This window comes from Miniopterus natalensis, chromosome 1, assembly GCF_054644295.1.
Source record: "Miniopterus natalensis isolate mMinNat1 chromosome 1, mMinNat1.hap1, whole genome shotgun sequence".
Lineage (NCBI taxonomy): Eukaryota > Metazoa > Chordata > Mammalia > Chiroptera > Miniopteridae > Miniopterus > Miniopterus natalensis.
In genome coordinates, this window is record NC_142081.1 from 24,452,448 (window position 1) to 24,479,644 (window position 27,197).

The 27,197-nt window shown below is 43.2% G+C and overlaps 1 protein-coding gene across 4 annotated transcripts in view; it reads right to left on the reverse strand.

The window, feature by feature from the left end:
* Positions 1–27,197, reverse strand: part of SUSD6 (sushi domain containing 6) — an 89,607-nt gene that overhangs the window by 48,051 nt on the left and 14,359 nt on the right. For 3 of the 4 annotated variants that reach the window (XM_016223848.2, XM_087819591.1, XM_016223851.2), the window contains exon 2: positions 1,497–1,697. In XM_016223848.2, the coding sequence (XP_016079334.1) occupies positions 1,497–1,617 (121 nt within the window). In that variant the 5' untranslated portion in view covers positions 1,618–1,697. Of the gene's footprint in view, positions 1–1,496; positions 1,698–1,974; positions 2,147–27,197 lie in introns of those variants that run through there. The other variant, XM_016223849.2, reaches the window with a different exon arrangement.

Below are 27,197 nucleotides of genomic sequence, written 5' to 3' on the forward strand. Positions count from 1 at the left end.
TGCACATTGGTGTAGGTTGGCCTTCTGTTCCTTTGAAACCTCACATAACCATGATGTTCACATGGTGGGGCACCAATCTTGGTTGTACCAGGGGCTCCCATAGACAATGAGATCTCAGGTTTATGGGAAGGTTTCGGTTAAGTGTCAGAATGAGATGACTGAGAGATGGCAGCAGCAGCAGAAATCTGCTGTGGTGAGGAAAGCTATGAATTAGTAATTGTTTCTCCCAAAAATTCAGAAGAAAAAAATAAGATTAAATGAGATTGCACCATTATCTGTATGTGTTTAGTAAGTGGGTGGTGAAAGTTGATAGAAAGGAAATGAATGGGATAACACTGAGCTATAGAGACCCTTAAAGCCACACTGCATCACACCAGCCTTCCTCCAAGACCCCTTCCAGAATCTAGCTAAGATCCCTCTCCAGAGAACGCTGGCCAAAGAAAACTGCTATATACATGTACCTAATGAACTCTGATAGGGGCACCACTACTGGTGAGCTAAATCATAATTAATTGAGACCCCGTTTACAGATACAGGGGCAGGGTTCTGTAGCATCACCCAGAGGCCTACAATACACACCCAAATATGCCCTTTCGAAAAAGGATACCAGGTGTAGAAGACCACATGAAGAGAACCTAGAAGAGTCTTCAGAGCACCGCTGAAGGCAACAATGACCATACAAACCCTAAAGGGTTCACTGCTGCATTTGTAGCCCATTAGGACTCTTCTAGCTTACAATCTTCAACCAGAAAGTCCTTAGAATCATGAAAGTATAGACTGAGGGAGCTAGATGTGACCTTAAAGCTTATCCAGGTCAATCCCTTCATTTGACAGATACGGAAACTGAGCCACAGAATGGTTAAGTGGCTTGTCCAAGATCACAAAGTTTGTAGTGTCAATGACTAGGTAGTGTTTCATTAAGTTACAATACCTCAACTCTGTACTCATTTTGAGAAAACAACAACAACAAAATCCCAGAAAGACAAGAAACAAATAATAAAGAGCTAACAATCAGTAAGTGCTTACTGTGTTATCTCAATCTTCACAACCAGCTTATGAAATAGGTACTATTATTTTGCCATTCTGCAGCTGAGGAAACTGAGGTTTACAGAAATAAAGAGACTTGCTCAGAGTCACAGAGCCCGCAAACAGTAGGACGGGTTCTGAACACAGGCAGTCTGGTTCCAAAGCCTGTACCCTTACCTGCACATCACCGTCTGAATTCCACACCTCCATCCTGCTGATAACTACAGCTGGGGAGAGGGGTGATCATGTCATCACCAGCAGCTTCCTACACAATCGTCCTCCATCTGGCTCATTAAGCCCCTTGGTGCCACACCAGCAGTACTGACTCCCTGCTATACCACAGCACAAAAGCCCCCAACCCTGCTCTCCCTTATAAATACCTGACAGAAAATTCCCTATCCCAGCTTTCAGGAGAAACAAAGGTATTGTGTCTTTTCCCTCCCACAGACAGAAGGCAGGCCATGACTCACCTGAGGCAAGTCCGTCTCCAAGGAGGGTGCTAAGGATCACCAGTGGAAGGAACACTCCATGTCCCACAGAGGCCACGGCAGATGCTGAGGTGCTCTTTGGTGCTATCCTGCCATGGCACATCTTTTATCCGTCCAAGTTATTTTAAAAAGAAAAAAATTAAAATCCAGAAGAATTCCAAAGTCAGCCAGGTGTAGATTCACCTATAGAAAACAGACGAAAAACAAAGACGTAAGTGAAGTGAAAACTTTATCCATATGTTAGTCATAAACAGGCACTTTGGTAAAGAAGCCACAATCACATACAAAGTTGAAAAAATTCTAGCAACTGAATCCCTCCCTTCAGAAAAAAAGACAAACACATAAGTGGCTTTTCAACTCCTTCCTGGGAAAATACCAAGGCCTCCAGCAAACTGCCTTCAGTGTCAGTACCTAGGAGCCAGATCCTTGCGATAGGACAAAGAGACAAGCACCGGCTCACCTGGAGATGTGTCAGTCACAGCAAAGCTTTCAGAGACTGCCCTGGCTCTTCCTGGCTGCCTGCCTTGGAGGCTCCAGCAGAGAGGAGGAGAGAGGGAACAGTTGACACAGAGCTGCTACACCAGTGTCTGGCTTTGCCTTTGTCACCTGGACTCAGAGTAAGTCCAACTTAACCGAAAGAAAAGAGAGAGAGAGAGAGAGAGAATGCGTGTCTTAAAGGGAGAACTACACCGCCTAGAGAAGGAATGCAGCAGTGTGAGCCAAGGGCCCCCAGCTTGGCCTGCTCAACTGCCTGAGGCTGGATGAGCCCGAGGATCTGACTCTGACTTAACAGCTCACCCAATACACCTGCGATCCCAGAAGCCATACTTGTTGTCTGTCCCTGACAATGTGTGGGGGAGGATGGCCACAATTGTTAATTGGCCCCACCACCCACTCTAGTTCAGACAGAGACTTCAGAAGAGCACAAACCAGTATCTTAGAAATAAAATTTAAAAAACAGAGGTCAAGACTTTTAAGAAAGTTTTTCTACATGCCTTCAGGGAAGCAGTTGGACTGATAATACATTATGATATATACATATTATATTTTACTTATTAACTCATTTGATTTCATTTATCCTAGTTTGTAACAGGTATTCCAAATAATAAGATTACACTTCCTTTTTTATTTTAATTCCATAATACCTCCATCTCCATTAAGAAGACCTTACGTAAATAGATAGGGGAGCCTGCCATCTACAACCCTAAAAAAGGATGCACCTGAGACTCTGTCAGGGATATTATCCAGACCTGACTTTAATCCATGTCTGAAGCCTTGACTCAGGCCTATGCTCCCCTTAAAATAAGAGTTATTGCAGCCCCGGCCGGATGGCTAGGTTGATTGGAGCATTACCCCATACACCAAAAAAGGTTGTAGTTTGATTCCTGGTCAGGGCACATACCTAGGTTGTTGGTTCGATCTCCAGTCGGGGCACATATGGGAGGCAACTGATCAATGTTTCTTTCTCACATCCATATTCTCCCCTTCCCTCTCTCTAAACATATCCTCGGGTAAGGATTTTTGAAAAAAGAGTGTTACTGCAAACAGCAATGAGTTGTCTCAGCCCAAAGGAAAAGCATGTCACAGTCTTTAATGAGTATGAGCTAGGGGTTCAGGAACAGAGCTAACCACTGGGTCCTTACCCACTACCCACAAATATTTGTAACTACAGTCTTCTACCCCCAGCTTTTACCCAGACTCCAACTTAAGTCTTTACATTTGTAGAACAGGATGGTTCATGGAGAGCACCAGGGGTGAAGTCTGTGAGTGACACAAAACTGTGTGTATGTAAACGTGTGGAATGTGTATATATTTATGTGGCTAAGAACCAAAGTCAGAATGCCAGAATTCAAATGTTTCTTCTATTATGGCCAAATTACTCTCTCAGCCTGTTTCCTCATCTGTAAAATGGAGACAGTAACCATACTGTCTTCATAGGGTCAATGTAAGGATTAGGATCAAAGTACTTGACACAGTGTCTGAACTTTGCAAGTTCTCAGTAAACACTGCCTGCTGTTGCTGTTGTAAGTAATAATAAGATTTGAGCTGCAGGACCTTGGAGGTCGGTCATCAGGCTTCATCCTCTCATTTGACAATGCCAAACCAAGGTCTGAAAAGGTTAAAGGACATGTTCAGGACCACCAGCTAGTTAGCAATGGGCCCTTTGGTGCTGCTGTTTTACATACAGCCACAGCTGTATGGTGACCTTACCAGGCAGTCACCGTTCCCTTAAGGCAACAATCAGTGGATCATCGAGAATGACAACTGAGAATGACATCACAGCATGTGCACAACAAATATTTTTGCAGTGAATGAATGAGGCCAGAGTAGAGGGGTGCTTAGGTGTTCTTACAAGAGTAGAAATCATCAGGAAAGGCTACCCAGAAGAGGTGATGCTAAGCTCACTGCAAAAGGATGTGTCCAATGAAAAGGAAAAAAAGGAGATACTGAATACAGGGGGATCAAAGTAATGGAAGCACAGCACCCCAGCAGAGGCTAGAGGCGGAGGCTAGGCAAAGGAGTTCAAACTGTATCCTGAAACCATATGGAGTTTATAAACATTAGAAACAGGAAGTTACACCAAATTCACTTAGAAAGCTCACTCTGGCAGGGATTTTAGAAGACCGGGGGAGAGTGAAATGCTAAATGGTAAAGAATCTTAAATTTAGTACTTTATAATTAATGTAGAGCTCTTTGACAATATCTGTCAAAATGCACATATTCTCTGACCTATCAATACGACTTCTAGAATCTGTCCTCAGAAATCACATGTGTACAATGACATATATGCAGGATATTCAACACATTATTTGTACTGGCAAAAGGTTGAAGGGGAACTAGTTAAATAAGCTGCCACACCCCCCTCCAATAGAATACTATGCAGCAGCTTAAAAAGAACTGCGGCCCTAGCCAGTCTGACACTGTGATTAGAGCATCAGCCTGTGGACTGAAGGGTCCCCAGTTCAATTCCGACCAAGGGCACGTACCTCAGTTGCAGGCTCGATCCCTGGCAACTAATCGATGTTTCTCTTTCTCTCTCTCCCCCTGCCACTCTCTCCAAAAAGCAATAGAAAAAGTGTCCTAAGGTGATAAAAAAAAAAAAAAAGAACTGGAAAGTTCAGTCTGTAGTAGTATGGAATCACTTCCAATATTAGTATGTGAAGAAAATCATTTGTGTGTCTGAGTGTTTTTTTAAAAGACACACATGCGCCCCTCTACATGCATTGAAAATCCCTCTGGTATAATGTGCAAGACACTGGCAGCTAACAACTGCCTTCAGGAAGGGGAACTGAGTGGTTAACAGAGAAGGAAACTAATTTTTCACTGAATGTATTCCCTTTTAATCTCCTTGAGTATTGTATCTTGTACATGCACTACCTATTCAAACAGATAAAATATAAAATAAAAACTAATGTAGCAAGGCTGAACTGTAGGCCACCTGTTTCTTCCCTCAACAAACTGACATTCAAATAAAACTGACTGCTCCCTCTGCCAGGAATACAGTCACTTTTAGGGCTCAGCACAGGATCATCTTCTGGAAGAATTCTTTTTTGACATTTCACACCACGCCCACCTCCAGTAGAACTAACCCCCTTCTGACTCCCAAAGCGCCACTCTGATCGGCTTCATCCATTCACTACAGAAATATCTGTTGTGTGGACTTGCTGTGATGTGGCACAAGCAGGTATCATTCTTCATGATCCACTGGTTGTTGCCTTGAGGAAACAGTGACTGCATGGCAGGGTTACCTGTTGTGGCTGCATGTGGAGGAGCCAGTATATACTTGGGGGAAAGATGCACACATATGAACTCCTGTTTTTTTTGTTTTGTTTTAAAGAAACATCTGGCTCCTCCCTTACTGCCAAGGGACTAATTCCACCATGAAGACCTGATCAAGTACACAACAGGTGGGGTGATGAAAATGGGCCTTTGCAAAAAAAAGAGAAAGATGAATGAAGGACAGTCAATGGAGTGTTTACATGCAAGTCTGGGCCAAGGGTCAATGCTTCAGAAATAATACAGAGAAAAGCAAATCCCCACAACCCTTAGGGTATCGCCCACAACAGGAGAATCTAGCTACTGTGGAGAAAGGTCACAATATACATCCAGTAATTTAAAGAAAGAATCTGTTTTGAACACAGAAAGAAAGGGAGGAAGGGAGAACAGGAGGGAGGAAGGCAGGCAGGCCAGCCTGTCCTTGAATTGCGGCTTTAGATCAAATAACAAACACACTTTAGAACAAATTAAGAGTAGGTATTCATTATCCCTAGAAAAACACACAGGCAAAAACTTAAGGGGAAAAAAGAATACATTTCACTTCAGTATTCCTTAGGTATGTTAGTGACCACTTCCCCTAATTTAAAAAAAATTATAATTAAGTAGAGACAGAAAGTAGAATAGGGGTTATCACAAGGGTGGGATAGGAAGTTATATTGTACAGAATTTCAGTTTTGAGAGATGAAAAGTTATGAAGATAGACAGTGGTAACGGTCACACAACATTATGACTGTACTGAATACTACTGAACTGTACACTTAAGAATGGCTGATGGTTCATTTTATTTCATTTGTATTTTACCACAGTAAAAAATAAAAGAGGGGAAAAATTATGATTAATGAGGAACCTGGAACTCAGCTTCATTTTCTAAAACTGCACTCACCCACCCTTAACAAGGCACATAACATCTAAACCTAGAGGTAAGAAAAGAGAAGGGTCATGACTCTCTGGCTGCCATTTCCACATCTCAAAAAGACTCTAAGGTCTCTTTCGGCCACAGAATTCTCAATGGCATCCAAACTTCTCTTTGTATACGCAATCTCTTCCTTCAGCAGCCAGTTTTCCCCTCCAAAACACAGGGTGAGGAGTGATGGAAAATCTGTATTCATCCTTCTTATTTTCTTTCTTGGAACTAGAGCTGCTGCCCCAAGAGAATGTGGTAAAGGGAGACCCCATGAGTTAGACTGTCAGCCCTTCAAGGGCAGGTTCTGGCCTTTCCCAGCTCTGTAAATCCAGAACATCAAAACCTGAGTGACTGTGCTCTGCTGAATGTGATGTCATGAACACTCATTTCCTGTCCACAATGACCCTCAAAGAGGAAGAACACTGCCCTTAAGCCATGGCTGTGATCTTGGGGAAGCCACTTACCTCATCTCTGCCTATGTTTCCTCATCTGTAAATTGGGGATGTTGCTTGCTTTGAATATCTTACTGGTCTCTAGTGAGGCCCAAAGAGATACAATATGAGGGGTGACTCTGTAAACTGGAAAAGACTAGGGTCTTTGTATTTATAGGCTTCTCCAAGAAGTCATGATAGCAAAAGGCTATTTGATAAACTTATCATAGAAATGATGACGACAAGCACGGTAGGTTTATGGTGTTATGGAGAACCTGGGACACAAGCCCAAAGTTCACATTTTTGCTTGTTTGTTGTTGCCACAGATGCTTCCGGGTTAACCAAAGTAAGATTAAAGTTGTCCTGGAAGTCATCTTAAAGAATAGCTCACAGCCTAGGGAGGCAGCAGTAGTAGGTGGGGCCAGCCATGAAACAGCAAGGACACCCTGTCCCCTAGACACCCTGGGGTCCACATCTCCTCAGGCCATCTGCCTGGCTATATAACGGTATACTCCGCAGAGAATGTCATAGTCCTGCTGGAGGGACAGGGTTGAGTCACACTCTACTGAGCTCTCCTCTGTGGAGGCAAAAGGGTCCTGACAAGCTTTGCTCCCAGATTCTAGGTGGGTTTCTCTGTACTTCTGTGAGGATAAGTTATTTCCTGAACCTTGGCCCATTTCTCCATTAATTAAGAGAGAGGACTGGAACAGTAAAACCAATATAAATCCTTTTCTTCCCTCAAACTAATCCAGAAAGGGGATGGTAGTGGTAGAGAGTCTAGAATAAGAAAGTTTATTACTTCGCTTAATCATCTTCCCTGACCCTGCTACTGCCATGTGATGGGGAAGACAAAGAGTAGTTCATGAAGTTGTGAACAGAATTTAATTTGTTAATTACATCTCAGAGTATAAGGATAAGAAGTCCTAACACTGTGAAGTCCAAAGTTCACCTGAGGTGTGATAAGAGAAGGGAGGCCCTCACTTACCTCTCCTTTTCTTCCCTTCAACGTCTCCCCTCTTTACTCCACCCGCTGTAAAGTGGCTGGGCCACAACAGCAAAAGATTTCTAAATGTTGATCAAATCTTAATGCCTCCCATTCATCCCCCCAAAATGACAAAATTAAGTTGCTTTTAGATGTCTGCAGTTTATTTTTCCCCCTATGGATAAATGTCTCCTTTCAATCTTGCTAACCTCTGTTTTCTTCCCCCTTCTTTTGTGCCACTAACATCTGAGTACCTCAACATGCACAGAGCCTTCTGTTGGACTTTGAGATCATTGAAAACCAGAATGTTACCTTATCCATTTCCTTCTAATCACCAGTTCCAAAGCCCAGAAGACACAAACAACAAACTCTTGATAAAATTCACCTCCTACAAATCACAATAATAACCCTTGATTTTCCTCTAAGTCATTTAGCCCGGGTAAGCCAAGCGTCAGAGGTTTTTTTTAATTGCTCTAATTTTCCTTGTATCCTTGTCTTGCTCCCAGAGAACTGCTCATCACATCCTCTGGTTGTCACACTTTCCCCCCGACCCTGTTCCTCAGGCTTTAGACAGCAGGAACACCATCCCATCCCTAAGCCTTCTCTTTAACAGCTTCCAACATCTCTCTTCTAGAACCTAACAGCAAGATGACTGCAGCATGAATCTGAATGTGGAAGGGAGCCTTAAGTTCCAGCTCTACCAACCCACAGTGAATTAGCCTCAGCTAAATCAATCATTCTTCCTGGTCCTCAGGGGTGGGCCTGGATGATCCCCAAATGCCCTTTCAATTCTGAGAAATCTGGAATGTTTTCTAGGGAATAGGAGGGGCCCAGAAGTATTTCCTCTGAAAACACAAGTCAATAAAAGTTCTGACTGGAAGGAAGCAATGTGAAATCCAGCCTCTTTATTCTGCATAAGCAGTCCTGTCCCCCTCTACATCTATCCTAACATCTATCTCCCTCTGCATTGCAGAGAACTAAGGAAACTCCACTTTCCCGTTTAGAGCTTAATCAATCCATCAGTACATGTGTATAGGCCATCTGTACACAATGTTCCTAAAATGCTTTCCAAAAATAACTTACGTCTTAAAAAAAAACAAAAAAAAAAACAGAAAACCCAGCCTCCACACACAGAAGGATTAATGCAGAGCTCTAGCAGCCCAGAGAGAAAGAGAAAAGATGCAAGAGAGGACCAAAGAGAACAAAACAAGGCGGACCCAGGACAGGACAGAAAAAGGGAGAGAGAAGGCAGAGTGCCTGTGAGGAGGAACTTGGCTCAGGCCATAAATTTCCAACACTGAAGGCAGGAAACCACTTCTCTAGGCCCAGCTTCATCCACTGATAGGCTGAAATAGGAAAAATCCCTTTGCCTCCCTAGGCCTCTTTGTTCATCAGTAAAATGAAACAGTTCAACTAAATATCTCTTAGGGAAGCTGCGATTGTGGAAAGATGCCTCCAGACTGGGCCAGAATCTCTCATCTGCTTGGATATTATTAGTTTGGTGGTCTAGGGCAAGTTATTTTCAGTTCCCATCTATAAATTGGATAAACAATACCCACAACACTGAGTTGTTACAGGGTAGAAATGTTAGGGGCAGAGATGTTGATCATGCTCTGTTGACCATGATTATACAATTCAACCCTGTCTCTGCTTAATTGGCTCAAGTGGTGATAAGCAGCCCAGACCCATTGTTGTCCGGTTTCAGAAAGGAGATGAACATGAAGGATGCAGGACAGTATCTGCAACAGTGGGCCCTTAAATCAGTGCCAGCTAAGGCCCCTTTCTCCTCTAACATCCTATGACTGAGCCCCCACTAGTTTCCCAAAGGGAACTGTTTCAGATGTGCTGGAAATATAGGCCCTGCAACTAGGCTCAAAACATAAGGTTAGTTTAGACAAAAGAACAACCAACAGGTTAAACAAGTGCATTGCCATGGTTTTCTCCCATGACATTATAAAAATATTTTTAAAGAACTTGGCAATCCTTCCCCCCAAATTAAATAATTGTGTATATGACTACACTAAAGTAATATTTTTGTCTCAAGGACCTAGGAAGTCTACTAGCCTGAATATGTTGTAGGGAAGGATGAAGGCAGGGAGCTTACATGTGTGTTTTACACACATACACACACGCATAACACTCACACACATACAGAGACTTGTTACCTCATTAAGTAGGTGCTATTACCACCATTTTACAGGTAAGTGGAATCCAAGGGGCCTAGAAGCCTTTCCTGTACATGGTCAAGCTTAGTTGCCTGTCTTCTGGGAAAACACATCAATTCAGTCCACAATCATGAAAGGCTCTTCTGAGCCTTTAGCAGAACTGCCTGGACCATGAATGGGACAACCAATCATATCCCTCCCCAGGATCTACTCACAGTTACTTAACTGTTATATGCTACATTTACTGCAGGCAGTAAGTTCCTGTAGAGACCACCAATTCTGCCTCTTTCTGTGCCCCAAAGTGCTCAACATTTACTTGTTCTCTGAAGGGAGAAAAAACATTAAGTCCAAAAGATAATTTGTGTAGGCAATACGAGAAGGCAAACTAGCAGCAGATATAAAACCTAAAGTTTTGGCCAAGCAGCAAAACAGGTGCTTGGCAAAAGCACCTATAATTGGTTTGCAGACCCCAGAGATATTTCTATGTGTCATCACACCCCTCTGTTTGGTTCCCATCAGAACTGACTGGAGCAGGCTTCAATACCCACTTGGCAAATATGTCTGAGGAGCTGATGTGCTAAATCTGACTTCTTAGGGCACTGTGTTTGCAGTGACTATACTACAATTCAGCAAATTAAATATTTACCAGCTGTCTTCAGTACAAGGCTGGGTGACCACAGATGAAGTAGGATACAGTTCTTACTCTCAAGGAATTCACAATTCACATGAGAGGAATTATATGTTTGTCTGTATAACACTGTGGACTTGTTACTAGGACCCAATAAAAAGGTTTAAAAAGTGCTATGAGAACACAGAGGAGACCGGAACAAAGATTGGGAGTACAGGGAAGGTGAAAAGAAAAAGCTTTGAGCTGGACCTTGAAGTCATGCACATATTTAGTGAGGTCTCAGGACAGTTTTGCACACACAGTGCTAATTATAAAGAAAGAAAAGGAAATGGAAGAATAACTCACCAAAAGGATGGCAGAGGGGGGGTGGGGGGAAGTGATAGTTTTGTCTGCCAAGACCCGTGGAATGCTGCTGTCTGGTAACAAGAAATAAATCTGTCTATATACATATTTACGCAAGGGGATGTTTAAGTACTAGATTTTGGTTTTCAAAGTACTCATAACTGTGCAGGAAACACCTCCTCCAGGTCTCAAAAATAGTGAACCCAAGAGAACTGGCCGGTGCAGTTATGTTTACTTTTTATCATCTCTGTGGATCACTTTCCAAAGGCCTGCAAATGGGATGGTATAAACAGGTCTGTGTCACTTCCTGGTTCTCAGGCCTTCTGCTACATTCCCAGTCAGTCTGGGAAGACTGCCTATTTAAAAATAAACTTTAAAACCTCACCAAAACCCCAATTCTAAACCACCCTTTCCTCTATTTCCCTGAAATTAAAAAAGGTTGAGCAAGAAATGAGACAAAAATGACCAAAGAGAATGAATTCTCATGTCAAAACAAAAATATATGCTCACTGAGTTCAAGGTCAGGAGATCTGGATTCTATGCATGTCTGCCTCTAACAGGAAAACTTGAGCTTGAGCAAGCAAGAAGCTTCATCTCTGCACAATAGCTGCTTCAGCAAACTCTTTTTTGTGTTGTTAATCTTCACACAAGGATATTTTTCTCCATTGATTTTTAGAGAAAATGGAAGGGGAGGGAGAGAGTGGGGTAGAGAGAGAGAAAGAGAGAACCAATGAATGGTTGCATGTGCCCCCAATCTTTCTAGAACTCTAAAATAGCACTAATAATAGGTACCTCATAGGGCTAGTTTAAGTATTATATGGGGAATGCATGTAAAGCACTTGGCATAATATCTGGCACTTAATGAGTTGTCAAAAATGGTAGTAGGTATTATAGTTATCACCATCTATCATTATCATCATCATCCTCTAAAAATCTAAGGGTTGAGCCAGATGACTGCTACTTGAAGAGCTTCTCTGGCTCCAAAATCCTCTAATTCTTTAAGTCACTTTCTGTTTGTTTTCTTTCTTTTTCTTTAGGGGGCTCGATGGAAAGGAAGGGAGATAAACTTGGCAAAGTATGACAGCTACAAACACATCCTCCGCGTTTGTTAAAACACTAAAATACAACTAGGAAATTCATCAGTAACTAAAAAGGGAGCATATTACCCTTCCCAGTGGAAAAGTCTTAACCTATTCCTTGCATTAAAACCATAGTACATGGCAAGTTTACGCACAATACACTATCTCTACTCCCATAAGCACCAAGGACAATGCCCTCCTGGGTCAGCACAATCTGACTTCACCAACCTCATCTTAACTGTCAGCAGCTCCTTAGAGAAGCCCTAAAAGATAGCACAGTGGCCAATCCACCCATTTTAATAATGACTAATCCTTCCATAAAGTATTCCTGTTTTAAACAAAAAAGTGCCTTTTCCTTACTATAATGTGAATGTGGCCAAAAATCAAATGCCCTTCCCAAAAGTTAGCCTGTAATCAGAGGTATTCAACTTTATCAAGGCCAAAGTGCTAAACTGTAATTAAATTCTGATGAAATTACATTTTCTTTTATTCATTCATTCAGTGTCCATGATGTGCCAAACACAGAAGATGCCAAAAACTAACAGGATGGGATAAGTGAGAATAAAGATGAGGCCTACGTTTTTGGCCTAAGTGACTGAGTGAACGGTAAAAGCTACCACAGGAGAAAAAGAACAAAGGTGGACAAGCAAATTTTGCTGAAGAATGTAATGAATTTAGTTCAGGTTATTCTTGGGTATGTTGAACTGTAGGTGCTACTTGAATGATATCCAGAGAAAAGTCTAGCAGGCAAATCAGAAATGAGTATGAAATTCTGCACAGCACTGTGAGCTTAGGATATAGCCCTAGAGTTATAAGCCTGTAAGTGATGGTTGAAGCCAAAATAGAAGAGCTTACCCAGGAGAGCAGAGTGAGAAGAGAAGAGAGTCAAGGACAGACCACGAGAAGAACATCAACTTTTTAAATGGGCATATTGGGGAAGGAGAGTCTATAAAAGACACTCCAAAAAGCACACAAAAAAGCACAGATGTCAAGGGAAGGATACAGGGATTCGAGGAGATGTAAGGGGTAGTTAGCAGATGCAGCAAAGGTCCAGTAAGATGAAGACTAAAAAATGCCCATTGGACCCGGCCACCAGATCACTGGTGACCTCATTAAGAGCAGTTTCATTAGAGTGGTAAGGACAGATCATACTGACTTTACCATGAATTCAAAGTGAGAAAGCAGACAAAATAAAGACAAAACTATTTGGTGGTGGGAAGGGAGAAGAAAGACTGGATGATGGCTAGAGGGAATTTATATCTTGTAAGTTGTGCCTTCTCAGTTAACCCACAGACTTCAGTTAAGGCTTCCTTAACAGTCCAGATAGCTCAGAGATGCCCTATAAAGAATCCCTCTGACATGACACTCCCAACAAGCTACGGATGGCCAAAGCTAGGGAGAAGCTGAGGGGATGATTATTAGAGTTACCTGCTTCTTTAGTGATTGACAGCAAAAATGCTTCTCTACCCTGTTGCCTCTCAACCCTGTCATCCCTCCTCTGAAACTGCTACCTCTTCTATAGACTTCTAACGGTAGGGCCAGAGAACTGACCTTTTCCAAGTGACTCTCAGGCCTTAAAATTCTCCATAATATGGTTCCAGTTTCTGCCATTTCCCTCCTTTCTATTCAAATGTCACCTGAATATTTTCTCCTGAGGTTCATTCAGGTTTAGGATTCTAAGAGCATGTTATATGCCTCCATCTACTGAAGATTAACAGCCCCAATAAGGTATGCACTTAAGCCAAACAAGACACTGTTTTCTCCGTCTTGTGTAAGTTCCAAAAAGCCTCCTAATTTATAACCAAACCATGACTCTTCCTGTCCTCTTCCTCACCAATTACCCAAACTTCCTGTAAGCTGTCAAGATTGCACTGTGAGGCCCCAAGCAAAAATGAGAAGTAGGAACTTGCCCACCATTCCTTCCCCTTTGATTAGTCACATGCCCTGGCCCCCATTTGTGTCCTTCTTTACATAATCCTCTAATTGTACCGAGTTCCTACACCAAACCCGACATGCTTCCAGGTCTAGCTTCAATCATACTTCCAGCTCTCTCCACTGTAAATCAGGAACCTAGAAGAAAGGAATCTGATTAATTCACAAGGGATATTCCCCTAAATCTCCACATAGAGACTCCAAAAGTAATCCTAAATTAGTCAAAGTTCAGACAGAGCCCAGCCAGGCGTGGCTCAGTGGTTGAGCGTCAACCTAGGATCCAGGTGATTGGGGTTCGATTCCCGACCAGGGCACATGCCCGGGTTGCGGGCTCGATCCCCAGTCGGGGGCGTGCAGGAGGCAGCTGATCAATGGCTCTCTCATCATTGATGTTTCTATCTCTCTCTCCCTCTCCTTTCCTCTCTATGAAATCAATAAAGATATATATTTTTTAAAATGGTCTGAAGTATATTTCACTTATACGTAGAATCCAATGAACAAAATTAAGTGACAAACAAAGTGGAGATAGACTCATGGATACAGAGAACAGACTGACAGCTGTCAGGGAAGGAGGTTGGGGGCTGGGTGAGAAAGGTAAAGGGATTAAGCAAAGGAAAAAAAAAATGAGGCTTGCCCAGACGCGGTGGCTCAGCAGAGGAGCATCAACCTATGATCCAGGAGGCAGAGGTTCAATTCCCAGCCAGGGCACATGCCAGGGTTTCGGGCTCAGTGCCAGCAGGGGGCATGCAGGAGGCAGCCAATCAGTGACTCATCATTGATGTTTCTATCTCCCTCTCTCTCCCTCTCCCTTCCTCTCTCTGAAACTATTAAAAACATATTTTAAAAAAACAAAAATCGCCCAGCAGGGCGTGGCTCAGCGGTTGAGCATCGACCTAGGATCCAGGCGATCGGGGTTTGATTCCTGGTCAGGTCACATGCCCGGGTTGCCGGCTAGCAGATCAATGACTCTCTCATCATTGATGTTTCTCTCTCTCTCTCCCTTTCCTTTCCTCTCTCTGAAATCAATAAAGATATATTTTAAAAAAACAACAACAAACCAACAAAAATCAAAATGAGACTCATGGACACAGACAACAGTATGGTGATTAGCAGAGGGAAGCAGGGTCAGGGGAGATAAAAGAAGGTAGAGGGGGAGATAAGGGGTGATGGAAGGAGACTTGTTTTTCAGAATGGAAGAATGCTCCTTGAGAAGTAGGTAAGAATAACTCAGGATGTGAATGAGAGTTGCTCAATTCTTAGCTACACAATCCAGTCCAAGGCAGCAAAATCTCTTCCTCATTAAGTACCATGGGCTGGCATCCCATTTTTCACAGTCCAGCTTGGGGCTCTATGTCCTGGAGGGACCATTAAGATGGCAATTTATCTGTTCCATGCACTGGTTGGTTTGGTCTCCTCACTAAACAGTAAACTAAACTGTAAGGTACCAGGAAGGCTGGAGCCTTATCTGTTTTATGCTTTCTTTGTAACTTAACCCTGAAACCAACACAAACTCAAAAAAACCCAGAGTAAGTGCCTAAGAGGGATCCTCCTCCCCAAATTATTTGTTGCCTAACTAGTGGTTCTCAACTGGGGGCAATTTTATACCCACCTTCCAAGATATTTGGCAACAGCTGGAGGCATTTTTGAAAGTCATAACTTGACATCTAGTGAGTACAGGCTAGGGATGCTGCTAAGCATCCCACGATACACAGGACAACCCCCCCATAACAAAAAATTATTTGGCCTAAAATGTCAATAGTGCTGCAGTTGAGAACTGTGGCCTAAGTGAATGAATGCTGAGCTGCAGCAGTAGATGCCAGCAGATCTACCTTAGTTATACACATAGTACAAATTCCCTCACACCACTGGAAAGCTTCTTGTCCTACCTCCAGTTGTCAGAAGAACATTTTGATTCTCCAGTTGTCCCTAACTCAGAGGGAGAAGCTCAGGAGTTCAGACATCTGGCTTTTAATATCAGCTCTGCTAGTAGCTATTTGATTCTGGACAGGTCACAAACTTTTCTGGGCCTATTTCCTCCTCAATAAAATACAGGGGTTAGGAAAGATGATTTAAGAGTTCTTCCAGCTCTAAAATTCTACTTGAAATGCTGTGTTTGGCTTTATCTATTTACAATGAGCCAATGAGAAAGAAGAAGAATCCAGTCTTGTATGCACAGCCACCTTCTGAAGGAAAGAGGTTCTTACATTGTGGGACACCAAACTGGGGCAAGGGGAGCTCCAAAGAAACCAGGATCAGGCACAAGGGACCCAGGAAAGAGCTCTGTAAATACTGGCTGAAAGCCCAGGCACGGCGCTCATGTTTAAAATATGAAAGTCCTTACTAGCCTCCTTCCTGCCTTCCCCGGGTCAATCTTTCTAATTGGTGTCAAGAGGATTGATGAGAGCTAGGGCCTTGCTATTCAATGTATGGGTATGGGCTATCGAACAGCACCACTGACATCTAGGAGCTTGTTAGAAATGCTGGGATTTCACCCTTTATCCCCAATCTACTGAATCAGAATATGCATTTTAATTAAGATTGCCCGGGTGATTCATATGCTTATGAAAGTTTGAGAAGTCCTGGTTTAGGGTTTGCTGCCCTTCTTTTCCCTGCTTTGTTTACCTCTTCACTTGGTAAAGATGACTTTTAAGACTGTCCACATTCTCCCCTGATCCCACCTCCATTTAGTTATACACACACACACCAGTTCAGAACCTGCAAACCCAGAGACACCAAGAGTAATGGGGATAGGTTACTTTCTCCTTGTCTCTTTCCTATGTCCACACAAGGCCAGAAAGAGCTTTTCCGAGTAATTCCGCCCACCCATGCTGTTCAGACTCCCCAGGAGGAGGGATGGAAAAAGGGGTGGTGAACCCAAAGGTACAAACTCTAATGAAAAGAGACTCATCATTTGCATCTGAACAGAGACCAACAGTACAGTGGTCCAAAGTTTCATTCCTCAAGTTAGCTGGTTTGGGGGGGTGGAGGTTTCTGCTGCTGCTGCTGTCTTACATTACATAAAGCTTCTTGGGGGCATTGGCTAAAGGGCAAAGCACACACACAGAATAAATAAAAACACAGCAAGGATTCTCCTAGCAGAGTGGTGGGGAGCAGCAGCTGGAACAAAAGCAAGACCTCCATGAAGAGTAGCATATCGGAGCCCTGGGAACAGAGGATAGAATGTGGGGAGAAGGGGGGCTCAACTCTGCCGAGTTGTCAGAGCAGTGAAGGAGATTAGGTTGCTGCTCACCCACTGTCACAAGCAACAGATGGCCCACCCCCAGGCAGCTGGCCAAGACAGCAATCTGCACATGACTGTCTGCCCCTCCCCCAAGGCTGGAGATGTGGAGCTGCAGGACAAAGTCTGGGATCCATCCCAGGTGGAAGCTACACCTTGAAAGAGCACCTAGGGCAGGGTGGCACCATCACCCAGTGCTTTGCCACAATGAGAAGAACCTCCAAAACAACTCTTGGCATTATCTGAGGGTCTCCAACACCCACACACAGCTCATTAGGAAAAGGACCTTGGTGAGGTGGGGTTGGGGGAAGACACAGAACAGCCCCCAGAGTGGACTGGGGTGTGTTGGCCTAGGAGGAGTCATTTAACCATTCAACATTTACTGTACATATAACATATTCTAGGCACTGCACAAGCCAACTGGGGATATAGTAGTGATAGCAGACAGTCTCTGACCTCCAGAGGCTCACAATAGGGCCAAGAAGAACAAAGAAACAGACACGGGGGGGTAAGTACTGAGCACACAAAGATATGGCCACACAAAGGAGAACACTCCCACCAATATAGGCAGCAGTCTAAGTTGACACTGACTTTAGGAAGGTGTTAGCCAGGCAAAGCAGAAAGAGGTGGGTAAAGGGAAGATGAGATATTCCAAGGAGAAGGAAGAGGACATGCAAAAGCCTGGAGGCAAAAGAGAACTGGGAACTACAAGTTCTGTTCCAGCTTTTTCTGCCTCTGGTCACCCTCACCAGGAGCTGACTCATGGGCTTGTCTTGTAAAGCATAATATTTTTCCATTTTAAGAGGGGAACTGAGGCCTAAAGATGGAGGATGACCTCCCAGGGACACAGGGCTTATTAGTGACTGAACCAAAACTCAGTTCTTCTAACTCTTTATAAGCAAAGTTTGTTCAAATATCTTCCAATCAGAATATGACCACTGATACCTCTCAGACAGAGTGCCAGCCCAGCACTGTTTTCCACTGTGCTCCATCCATTCTGAGCACCCAAAGAATGGCTCATGTCCAGGCCCATGCCAGATGAGGAAGTCCAGCAGTATTAGTCTCCAGGAACTCCAACGTGGCGGGGGCAGCTCATGAAAAAACAAGAGTGGTACTTGCCTTTTCTAGAAAGGAGGCAGAAGGCACATTACATTCAGTAATACTCAAGGTAGACTGTAGTTCTGGGGGAGGATATTTCAGCAAAAATGGGTCGTATTAGAAATGAAGAAGGGTTGTTCTGAGAGCTGAAGGGAACTATCAGCCAACACAGAAATAGGAGGTGAGTCTGAGTTACTGCCAAACCAAGGAGGCTTAATTAAGAGTCCTCCACCCTCTTCCCCAGGAAGCCCATCCCCTCCCGCTGGCTGGTCACACTAACCTAGCTGGGAGAAGCAGTCATTTCAGGGAAGCTGCAGGCCTCCCTGTTGGCCCAGCCACAGGGGATGGGCCATTAGCCAGGGAGCCAAGTCACTGGAGCTTCAGGGCACAGCTGCCCTTACTGTCACCTCAATATACACCTTCAATAGCACTGGCTCTATGAAGGCCCCCCAGCCTCTAGCCCACCACCTATTTTAGATCAGAAAGTGTGCAGAATGGAAGAAAGTGCTCATTAGCTTTTCCGGTGTAACCTCTATAAAATCTAAATAGAAGGCAGTTACTTAACTGCAAAGCAGAATTCCTCCTCTGCTCATAACAAAACAAAGATGCGCATCAACAACCAGCTAGATGGTTAAAACAGAGCAGAAAGAGGTTAAGGAACGTTAGAGTTAAGCCCATTTACTAACCTCATCCAGATGCCTGGTGAACCTCAGCTCCAAGGTCTTGAAGCATTGGTATGATGAAAACATCCTAATGATCACAAACCTTTCCTGCCGAAAATGTTCTCAGATGCTGCCTCTGACCCCACACTCAAATGCAATCACCATAGGCTGGTCCTGGCCTTCAGGGCCAACACCAGCCTATGGATACTCAGGGCAAGAAAATGACCTGCCAAAAAAACTGACTGAAAAGCAATGTTAAGTCTAGTATAACAAAGGGGCCATAATGGGCACCCTCTGTTCTAAACTACTTCACATCTGCCATAAGGAACCTCTGCGTGAAGGGCGTGTATGTGTATGTGGTGTATGCTGAGGGGTGTGCAATGAGGGATACAGCCAGGCTTTCTTCTTTTTCACCCAAACAAACAACTCTTTAGAACTTATCTTCCTGAAAGGCAAACACAGTTCTCATTTCCAAACCTCACTATTTTAGAGAACTTCTTGTTTTCTCTCTCTGCTTTTTAAAAACAGATGAATGCTTCCCTAGTGGAAAAGCAGCTGTAAATACAGAAGAGGGTTGAAAACAAATCCTGCTATGAATTCCAGGGGAACCATTCTACTATTGAAAAGAGCCTTCTCAAAAGAAGCAACATACCCCATTCCAAACAAACAACATACAACTTCATTCAACGTGCTTCTCTAAAGCGTAACCTTTGGACAGATAATTTCTCTATACTCCATGGCTGCTTTCTCCTCTACTCAACACTAAGACCTTCACATGTAAAGTGAGTTTCTTTCTGGGAGACTTAGAAAACACTTGCTCACAAATCAATCAGTGTACCTGTTACTGAGTATCTATTATTATTATGAATGAAAAGGGAATTATGCAATAAACCTGACAGGCGGCGGGGGGGGGGGGGGGGGGGGGGGCACATGGTAGGCCTGACAAACTCTAAGACGGAAAGTAACCACACAGGATGGTCTGACCACAAATTCCTAACTTTGGGCAGGTCATAGCAGGCAGTCACTTTCCAAGCTTAGCAAAGGTCAATCTTTACCTTAAGTGAGCTCTGTCCATTGTTCTTAGGTATCTAGGATAACATGCCTTTAAAATATCAGAGTAATCTTCTGGAAAGCACAACTGCTGGCACCAGAGCAGGAGACCACAGAACCACTCATTATCTTGTTCCCTGCATAACATCTCTATGTGCTGTAAATGTTAATTGTTAACTACCCTGCAACCACCAATGTAAAAGTATGTGTTTCTCCATTTTGCCTTTTATCCAATCCTAGAGAGTCTCCCCACCCCACGCTTTCTCCCACCTCCTTAGTCAATCACCAGTGAATTTCATGTAACCCTCCTTAGTCTCCTCCTTAGATTCTTAGATATAAAGTTAGCTGCAAAACTGCCATTCTCCAGAGTATTTTCTCAATTGGTTGAGATTTTGCTTCCCAGCCTATGTCATCAGTTTGGCTCAAATAAGCTCATAAAAATTCTCTACAAATTTGGACATTTTCTTATATCAACATTATCATCATCATTAAAGGGCTAAATTCATTACCAAACTACTGCAGTCATTTAAGCAAATTTAACCCATCCTGTTTTTAGGCTGACTGAGGCCATGGTATTTACTAATTGAGAATAGAATGGGAAGAGGGTATAACTCTGAGATAGGCAGCCTGGCTTCTGCACTTATTATTTTCCAAAAAGAAGAGCATTTTTCAAAGGTTCAGAATTCTAGGAAAACACCCTCTGGCTTATTAAACCCCACCATCACAACAATAAGACGGCTGCCACCCCAACACCCATTTGCCAAAAATAAAAATCTAAAGAGGTGTTTCAGAGAAAGTTTGTGAAAAGAAAATTCAAGCTGATTTTATTTTTCATACAAGCTACAATTAATGGCTTTGCCTTTGCAACCACACTTCCTACCTAAAATTCCAGTAAGTTTAGATGTGCCCTATAGATTTAAATTGGATTACAAGGAATTTAGTTAGCTGAAACTGGTTCCAGGCCACAGATGTTACTAACCTGTTTCATGGTGCTAGATGGGTCTGAGAAACAAAAGGGAGATGGGGGATGGAGGGGTTTCGGAACAATGCTTAAAAATCTGCCCAAGCCACAAGAGGAAGACACTGCTTTTAAATTCATGCAAGATTCTATCATTCAAAATAAAACGCAATATAAGCCTATAAGCTTCATCACTGACAAAGCAAAGAAAATGTCTGTATTTGTAGAATACATTCAAATCCTCAAACTTCCCAGAGGAATCAATACAAATGCCATTAATACAAATAAATCAAATCCTCAGTCTGACAGGTCTGCTTAATGTTGCCCCTTAATTGTTGTTCCCTTAAGCTATAAGCTTCCACCTAGCCAGAGACCTTTCACACCCTCCTTTAGGGAAGATATACCACACAGGCACCTGGCCTCACCACAATTCCCCAAGAACCCTGGTTAACTTCTAGGATGAACACATTTTCCATCAGGGTTTCAACAGAATCTCAAAATGAACTCTTGGGAAATAAGCCATGCCCATTCTGTCCTTTCCATTTTCTCGCAGGTCTTAATTTCCACAATCCTAAAACTCCTGGATGGTCTTCCAGCCTCCACTCAACAAATTCAACAAGCATTTACTAAAGGCCTACTATGTGAGAGGCACCAAAATATATGGTCCTCACCCTCACGGAGCCTGTCACCATGGGAAGGGCTGGTAATACTACCTCCCACACACACAGGGCTTCTTCATTCTCTTACCTAGCCTCACTTGAGACAAGAACAATGTTCACAGATGAACCTAGCAAGACAGACTGAAGTAGCCTGGGAGACCAGACAGGATGATGAGGTCTGACCAGGGTGGTGCTGCTGACAGAAACCTACAGAAGAAAGAACTGGCAGAAGCTGTTAATGACTGGAAAGGAGAGGCTCAGTAATGATGACATAAAAGTCAGAGAACAGAAAGACTCGGCTTTCAATTCCCAGATGGTGACATTATCTTTAAGCCATGCTTTGGCTCCCTGACCACCAAATGCTAAGGTCAGTCAGCTTGGCCATTCTGCCTGGGAATGGGGGTTACACATTCCATCCTTCCCATCTCCCCAAGGTTTTTTATGCTAGTTGTGATTTCCTATAATTTCCATTTGCAAGGGGGTAAAGGGGATCAATACAAAAGAGTTGACAATTCCCTTGTCCATCACGACAGTGATAAATACATCTCAATAGTCCTGCACTAAAGTTTTACTGGCAGCTCTTATTCTGGGAAGAAGGGGGGGGGGGGCATTACATTTAAAAAGCCTTGAGGCAGTGTTCTCCTTACCCAGTTTTCCTCCTAGGCAGAGCCTTCCCGGCTGCATTTAGTGAGGTAGGAGGGATAAGACAGAAAAGTATCAACCCTGCGAGCCAGTACTAGTTCGTACAGCAGAAAAGAAGCCCAAGACCCCTCACTGTTAAGTTATGTGAAAATGAGCACAAAACCAGGAGAGCAGAATCTACATGAACCAGGCCTAATGCTGGAGTACGCAACATTGCTGGGAACCAGTAGTTAGCCTTCCACACTAACTGCTCTGAAGGGGAGAGGACACTGGAGGACAAAGGTGTTGCTGAGTGCTTGTACCAAAGTAGGGCTGCCTAGTATAAGGCTATGAGCCACAGGAGGGCCAGCTTGGCTCCCAGAAATGTGGTCCCTCTCTCTAATACCCTGTGGGCCACTCTGCCATTCCTGACCCTCCTAGGCTTGTTATATAGGCAGTTAAACAGACATGAGCAGAGCAAGGACAATGGCCAGATACAGAAACTCAGCAGGCCAGAAAGCTCTGGATGCCTAGGCAAGGGGAAATAGTGGGAAAATAAGAACCTCACCCTCAGGGTAACCTTTCTTTCCCTAGCATATTGCTGGTGATTGAGTTTGGATCCCCTGGCTTTTCATATAGCCAGTCATGTGGTTTCAACCCCCGAAGTGTTTCCTCCCTAAAGATAACATCTAGACATCAGTTGTATTTCAGCTCCAGGCCCAGAAAAGCAGAAAAACAAGACAAATGACACCTTGGCTGTCTCAGGACCAGCTACATTGACTAATGACCTCCTGCCCTGGCACCAACCAATCAGTGGAGACTACGACCCTGAAAAAGCACACCTGGAACACTGATGAATATTCTATTGAGACACTCCCCTGAGACATCCCCTAAGATTCCCACCCGAAAGGGATAAATATGCTCAAGACAAAGGATTCAGTGGGCGCTCTTCCCCTCACTCCCAAGGGAGCATGCCAGCACCATCTCCTTTTCCCTTCTGAGGGGACCCCATGAGACTTGCAATCAGGGGAGCAATGGACAGCAGCAACTTGTCCCAGGCTTACCCCTTAAACCTGTCTCCAAGCCCCCTTCTCTCTCTCTCACTTCTCAGTGAGCCAGAGCAGCCCAGCCTGGGCTCTCCTGTAGCTTCTTCTATGCACCTTCCTTGTTTCACCATCCTAAGTATATTTTTGCTGCGGCCAATTAAATTCTTACTTACTTTGCTGCACTTTGTCTCTTGACTGAAATCTTTTCTTCAAGAAGACAACAACTGAGGTCTTGTCTCCCTGTCTCCCAGGTAACAGGCTGAAGTAGCAAAATAACGGGTGAACAGTGAGTGATCTCTGGAAGGGAAAATCACATGACTACAAGTAACCTGTATTTCCTAATCTTTCTTATAGAAAAAAATATAACTTGTGATTTCTTAAATTTTTTTAAAACAAGTAAGTTTATGGGGAAATTGAATATTATATGTGTACCTTTACAAAGGAAAAGTGCAATGAGCCCTCTTTCCTAACCATTAAACAAAAACAGGAGGGGAGGGGGGAGGGAGTACAGATTGAATGAAGAGCAAACAGTTGGTTAAAACAACTTGGTGGAGTGTCTGACATTTTCTGAACAAGTAAGTACTTCCTTCCCACCTGTGACAGATTCTGACTGCCTAAGAACAGTCATGCTATACCCCCTTCACATATGGTCCTTAGAAAACTACAACTAGAATGTGACTGAGATTGTTATCAGAAAGCATTTTCCCAGTACTGAGGCTTCCTATGGGTGGCAAAGGTCTTTTTTTAAGTCTGTGTCTGGCTCTGTCAATGGGGAGAGAGATGTTTGGTCATCGTGCAGGACTTGATTCTGTAACTGGGGTGTGGTTATACTCCTGGTAACGTGAAACCTCAGGATAATAAGAGTAATAGCATCATTATTAACTGGTCCTTGACTGCTTAATCACTGTGCATAGATTTAAGCATTTTCCATCTAATATCTGAATTCTCACAACGAACTTAAAAGGTAGGTACTATTACTATCTCCATTTTTAGGCAAGGCAGAGATAGCAATTCATGAGGCCAAAATTACAACTAAGCAGTCTGACCCCAAAGCATGCACTCTTGGTAGAGGTTCAAATTCCACATTAATGTAATTCATTTTAAATATTAAAATTATCCTGGATATATTATGGAACAAGAGGCAAAATTCCCATTCATTATAAAAAGAAAACAGGAAGCCTTGAAGATTGTTCACACTGCTCCTTGCAGCTCTACACCCTCTTGAGGTAGGCTTGGGCTTGGCTTCCTAGCTCTGTATCAGAACCACAGCAAAAGGAAGTGTTTGGATACCAGGGTCCACAATGGAACTGATTCCCAAGACAGAGTGGGTGAGGCAATTCTAAAGCACACTTTAAGAAACACCGTTTTGGGGTATTCTAAGAAACTTCTGAAGCCACTGCAAGATTTGGGAACTAGGTCATTAGATGTTGATGGCTAACTCCTCTGAACTGCAAATGAACAGATAATCACTTCCGTCATAGGGACCACAAGCTAAAAAAGCTGTTGACAGATGGAATGGAGTGAAAGAAACGGGAATTCAGAGACATTAATTCCCAGAACTCTCTTTACCTGACAGCATGCATTTGATGAAGGGATTGCCTTCTCCATGATCTACATAAATGTTTGCCCCTAATCTTCCACATTGGAAACAACCTGGCTAGAAGTTGCCTCAAAAAATGAGCTTGATTTCTCTGGAAAATAACTGCCAAAGATGGATGCAGTGCATATTAATGATCAAATGCAGATATTCTTAATAGCAATTTCAACAGCAACAGGCTGAGAGTGAAAGAGGTTTTTTGTTTGTTTGTTTGTTTGTTTGTTTGTTTAATGTGTGTTCTTTAAAAGTCCCAACACAAAGCACACTGCCTGGGTCATTAAAGAAGCTCTAGCTTTAAAATTTTGCCTCTGTTTTAGTCAGTCAAGTGTTCCATCCACATACTATGTGAGCTCACCGACTCTGTCCTTCCTCCTTGGCTTCAATTATCTATTTCAATTGCATTACTATCCAAGAAAGATGGCATCAAGTTCTGAACCGGTTTTAGTAATTTAATTAAGTTGTGCAGAAATGCTAATGCTTTCTCAAGCACCTGCCTGACCTTTTCCTGCTCCTTTCTGGTCTCTGAGGGTAAGTCCTGGCTACTGCCTCTCCTTTAAGTGGAATATCCCACCCCCTCCATTCTCTGACCTCCTCAGGGTCTTTACACAGGCCACAAGGTGTAGACAAGAGTTCAGACTACCTGGCTCTACTACTTACCATTCTGTGCATCCTAGAAGGGTGTTTTTAATTCTCTTCTAGCATCATTTTTCACAACTGTAAAATGAGTATAATATAAGCAACCTACTTCAAAATTGCTGTGAAAATTAAATAAGCTAATTCATATAAAGCACTTACAACAGTGTCTGGCACAAAGAAGAAAGCACTCGATATGTGTTATCTTTTATTGAGTCTACCTTGTAATATTAAGAAAGTTTTGCATGAATCTAGAGCTTTGTATTTTTTGAAGCAGTCTTCAATTCATTATTACTCTAATGAATTCTCACAATAACCATTTAAGTTCGACAAAATGAGAGTTTATGAACATTTCCTGCTATAAGTAAAAAGAACTAGCCTGACCATTGGAGCTATTTACTCAGCATCCCCTCATTGGGTCACAGACCTGTTTTAGTCATCTTTGTATACCATCCCCACACACACACACTAGCACGTGTCAATAAATCAGTGTTGAACTGTAATGCATGTAGGGCAGAGCAACCCCAAGTTGTGACAAGGAACTTGGAACAAATCAGAATCATCATTCTACGGAATTCCTGGCTAGCTTGAACACAGGCACAAGAGCATACCTTTCCCAGTCCTGATTCCAACTCATCCTTGAGAGTTTGAAAAGGAATATCTCTGCAGGAAAGGGTGCAGGCAGAGGTCACTTAGAGGTAACTGTCCCTGCACAACCTCTAAGGCAGCAGGGAGTCATGATAATATAATGGGGCATTACCCAGCCTCTCCAGCTGGGCCAAATGAGGATCTATAAATGTGGTGTTTCAAAGGCAGATAATGCTGCCTTCGTTAAATGAAATAGGAGTCGCCTTTCAGCAGAGTACAGGCCAGTCTATAAATACCAGGGATTAAAAGGCTTCCTGCAGGGTCCAACTGCCACCTGCCTAAATACAGAGGCTATCTGGTCCTCCAGGGCCCAAACAAACCCCACAGAGCTTTCTTCAGAGAAGAGCTGCCATCATACCAGTGGTATACCCACCTCCAAGAGATACCCCAATCTTTTTCTCCCCTTTGGTGTATTTTTGCTAACCAATCTCTCCTTTCCACACCCTTCACCCAGGATCATCCACTCCCAAGCATCCCTCGCATCCCTCCACTGCAGCTCCAACCTGGCCTTGCCCTCCTCTCTCCAAGCATTTGTCCTCTGTCTCCCTCACCACCTCATTCTCCACCCCGACTTCCAAATCCACATATATCTTACCTGCTATGAAAAAAACACAGGCTATGTAACCACTCCAACCTTGGTTCTAGCTCCCATCCAGTAAAATTACAGTACTTAACTTTTTAAGCTTGATTTTATGACCTGTGTAGCACCTAGCACAGGTCCTGGCACAGCACAGGCACTCAATACTTCTGCCTTGTCCTAATCCCCACAGGATTTTTCCTCTTTCTTTTCTGAGCTCTGTGACCCTGATACAGTCACTCTTTCTAGGTATCACACCTGCTATGTTCAAGTCTTAATCCACAGGGATAACTCAAATGATGAACATTTTCATCACCAATGTTACCTGTGTAACAGGTACATTCTGGTCCCATCAACAACCTTCAAACTACACTGAGAGGACTGGTGACCTTATACCTCTCCACCACAAATGACCCATTTGGTGAGGAAAGTAACCAGAGGGGGTGCGAAGAAACAGAGTTGAGAGTCACTTCTGGCCAGAAGCAGGGGATAAATAAAGGCAAAGGTAGCATTAAAACCCCAAAAAGGAAGATTTCCATAATTCTACATTTACATGTTAAATAAATTTTTTTAATTAATTCTGACAGCAAAAAAAAAAATCTACCAGTTTTACTAGAAACACCATCTGGTTCATTTTTTTTTTTTAATATATCTTT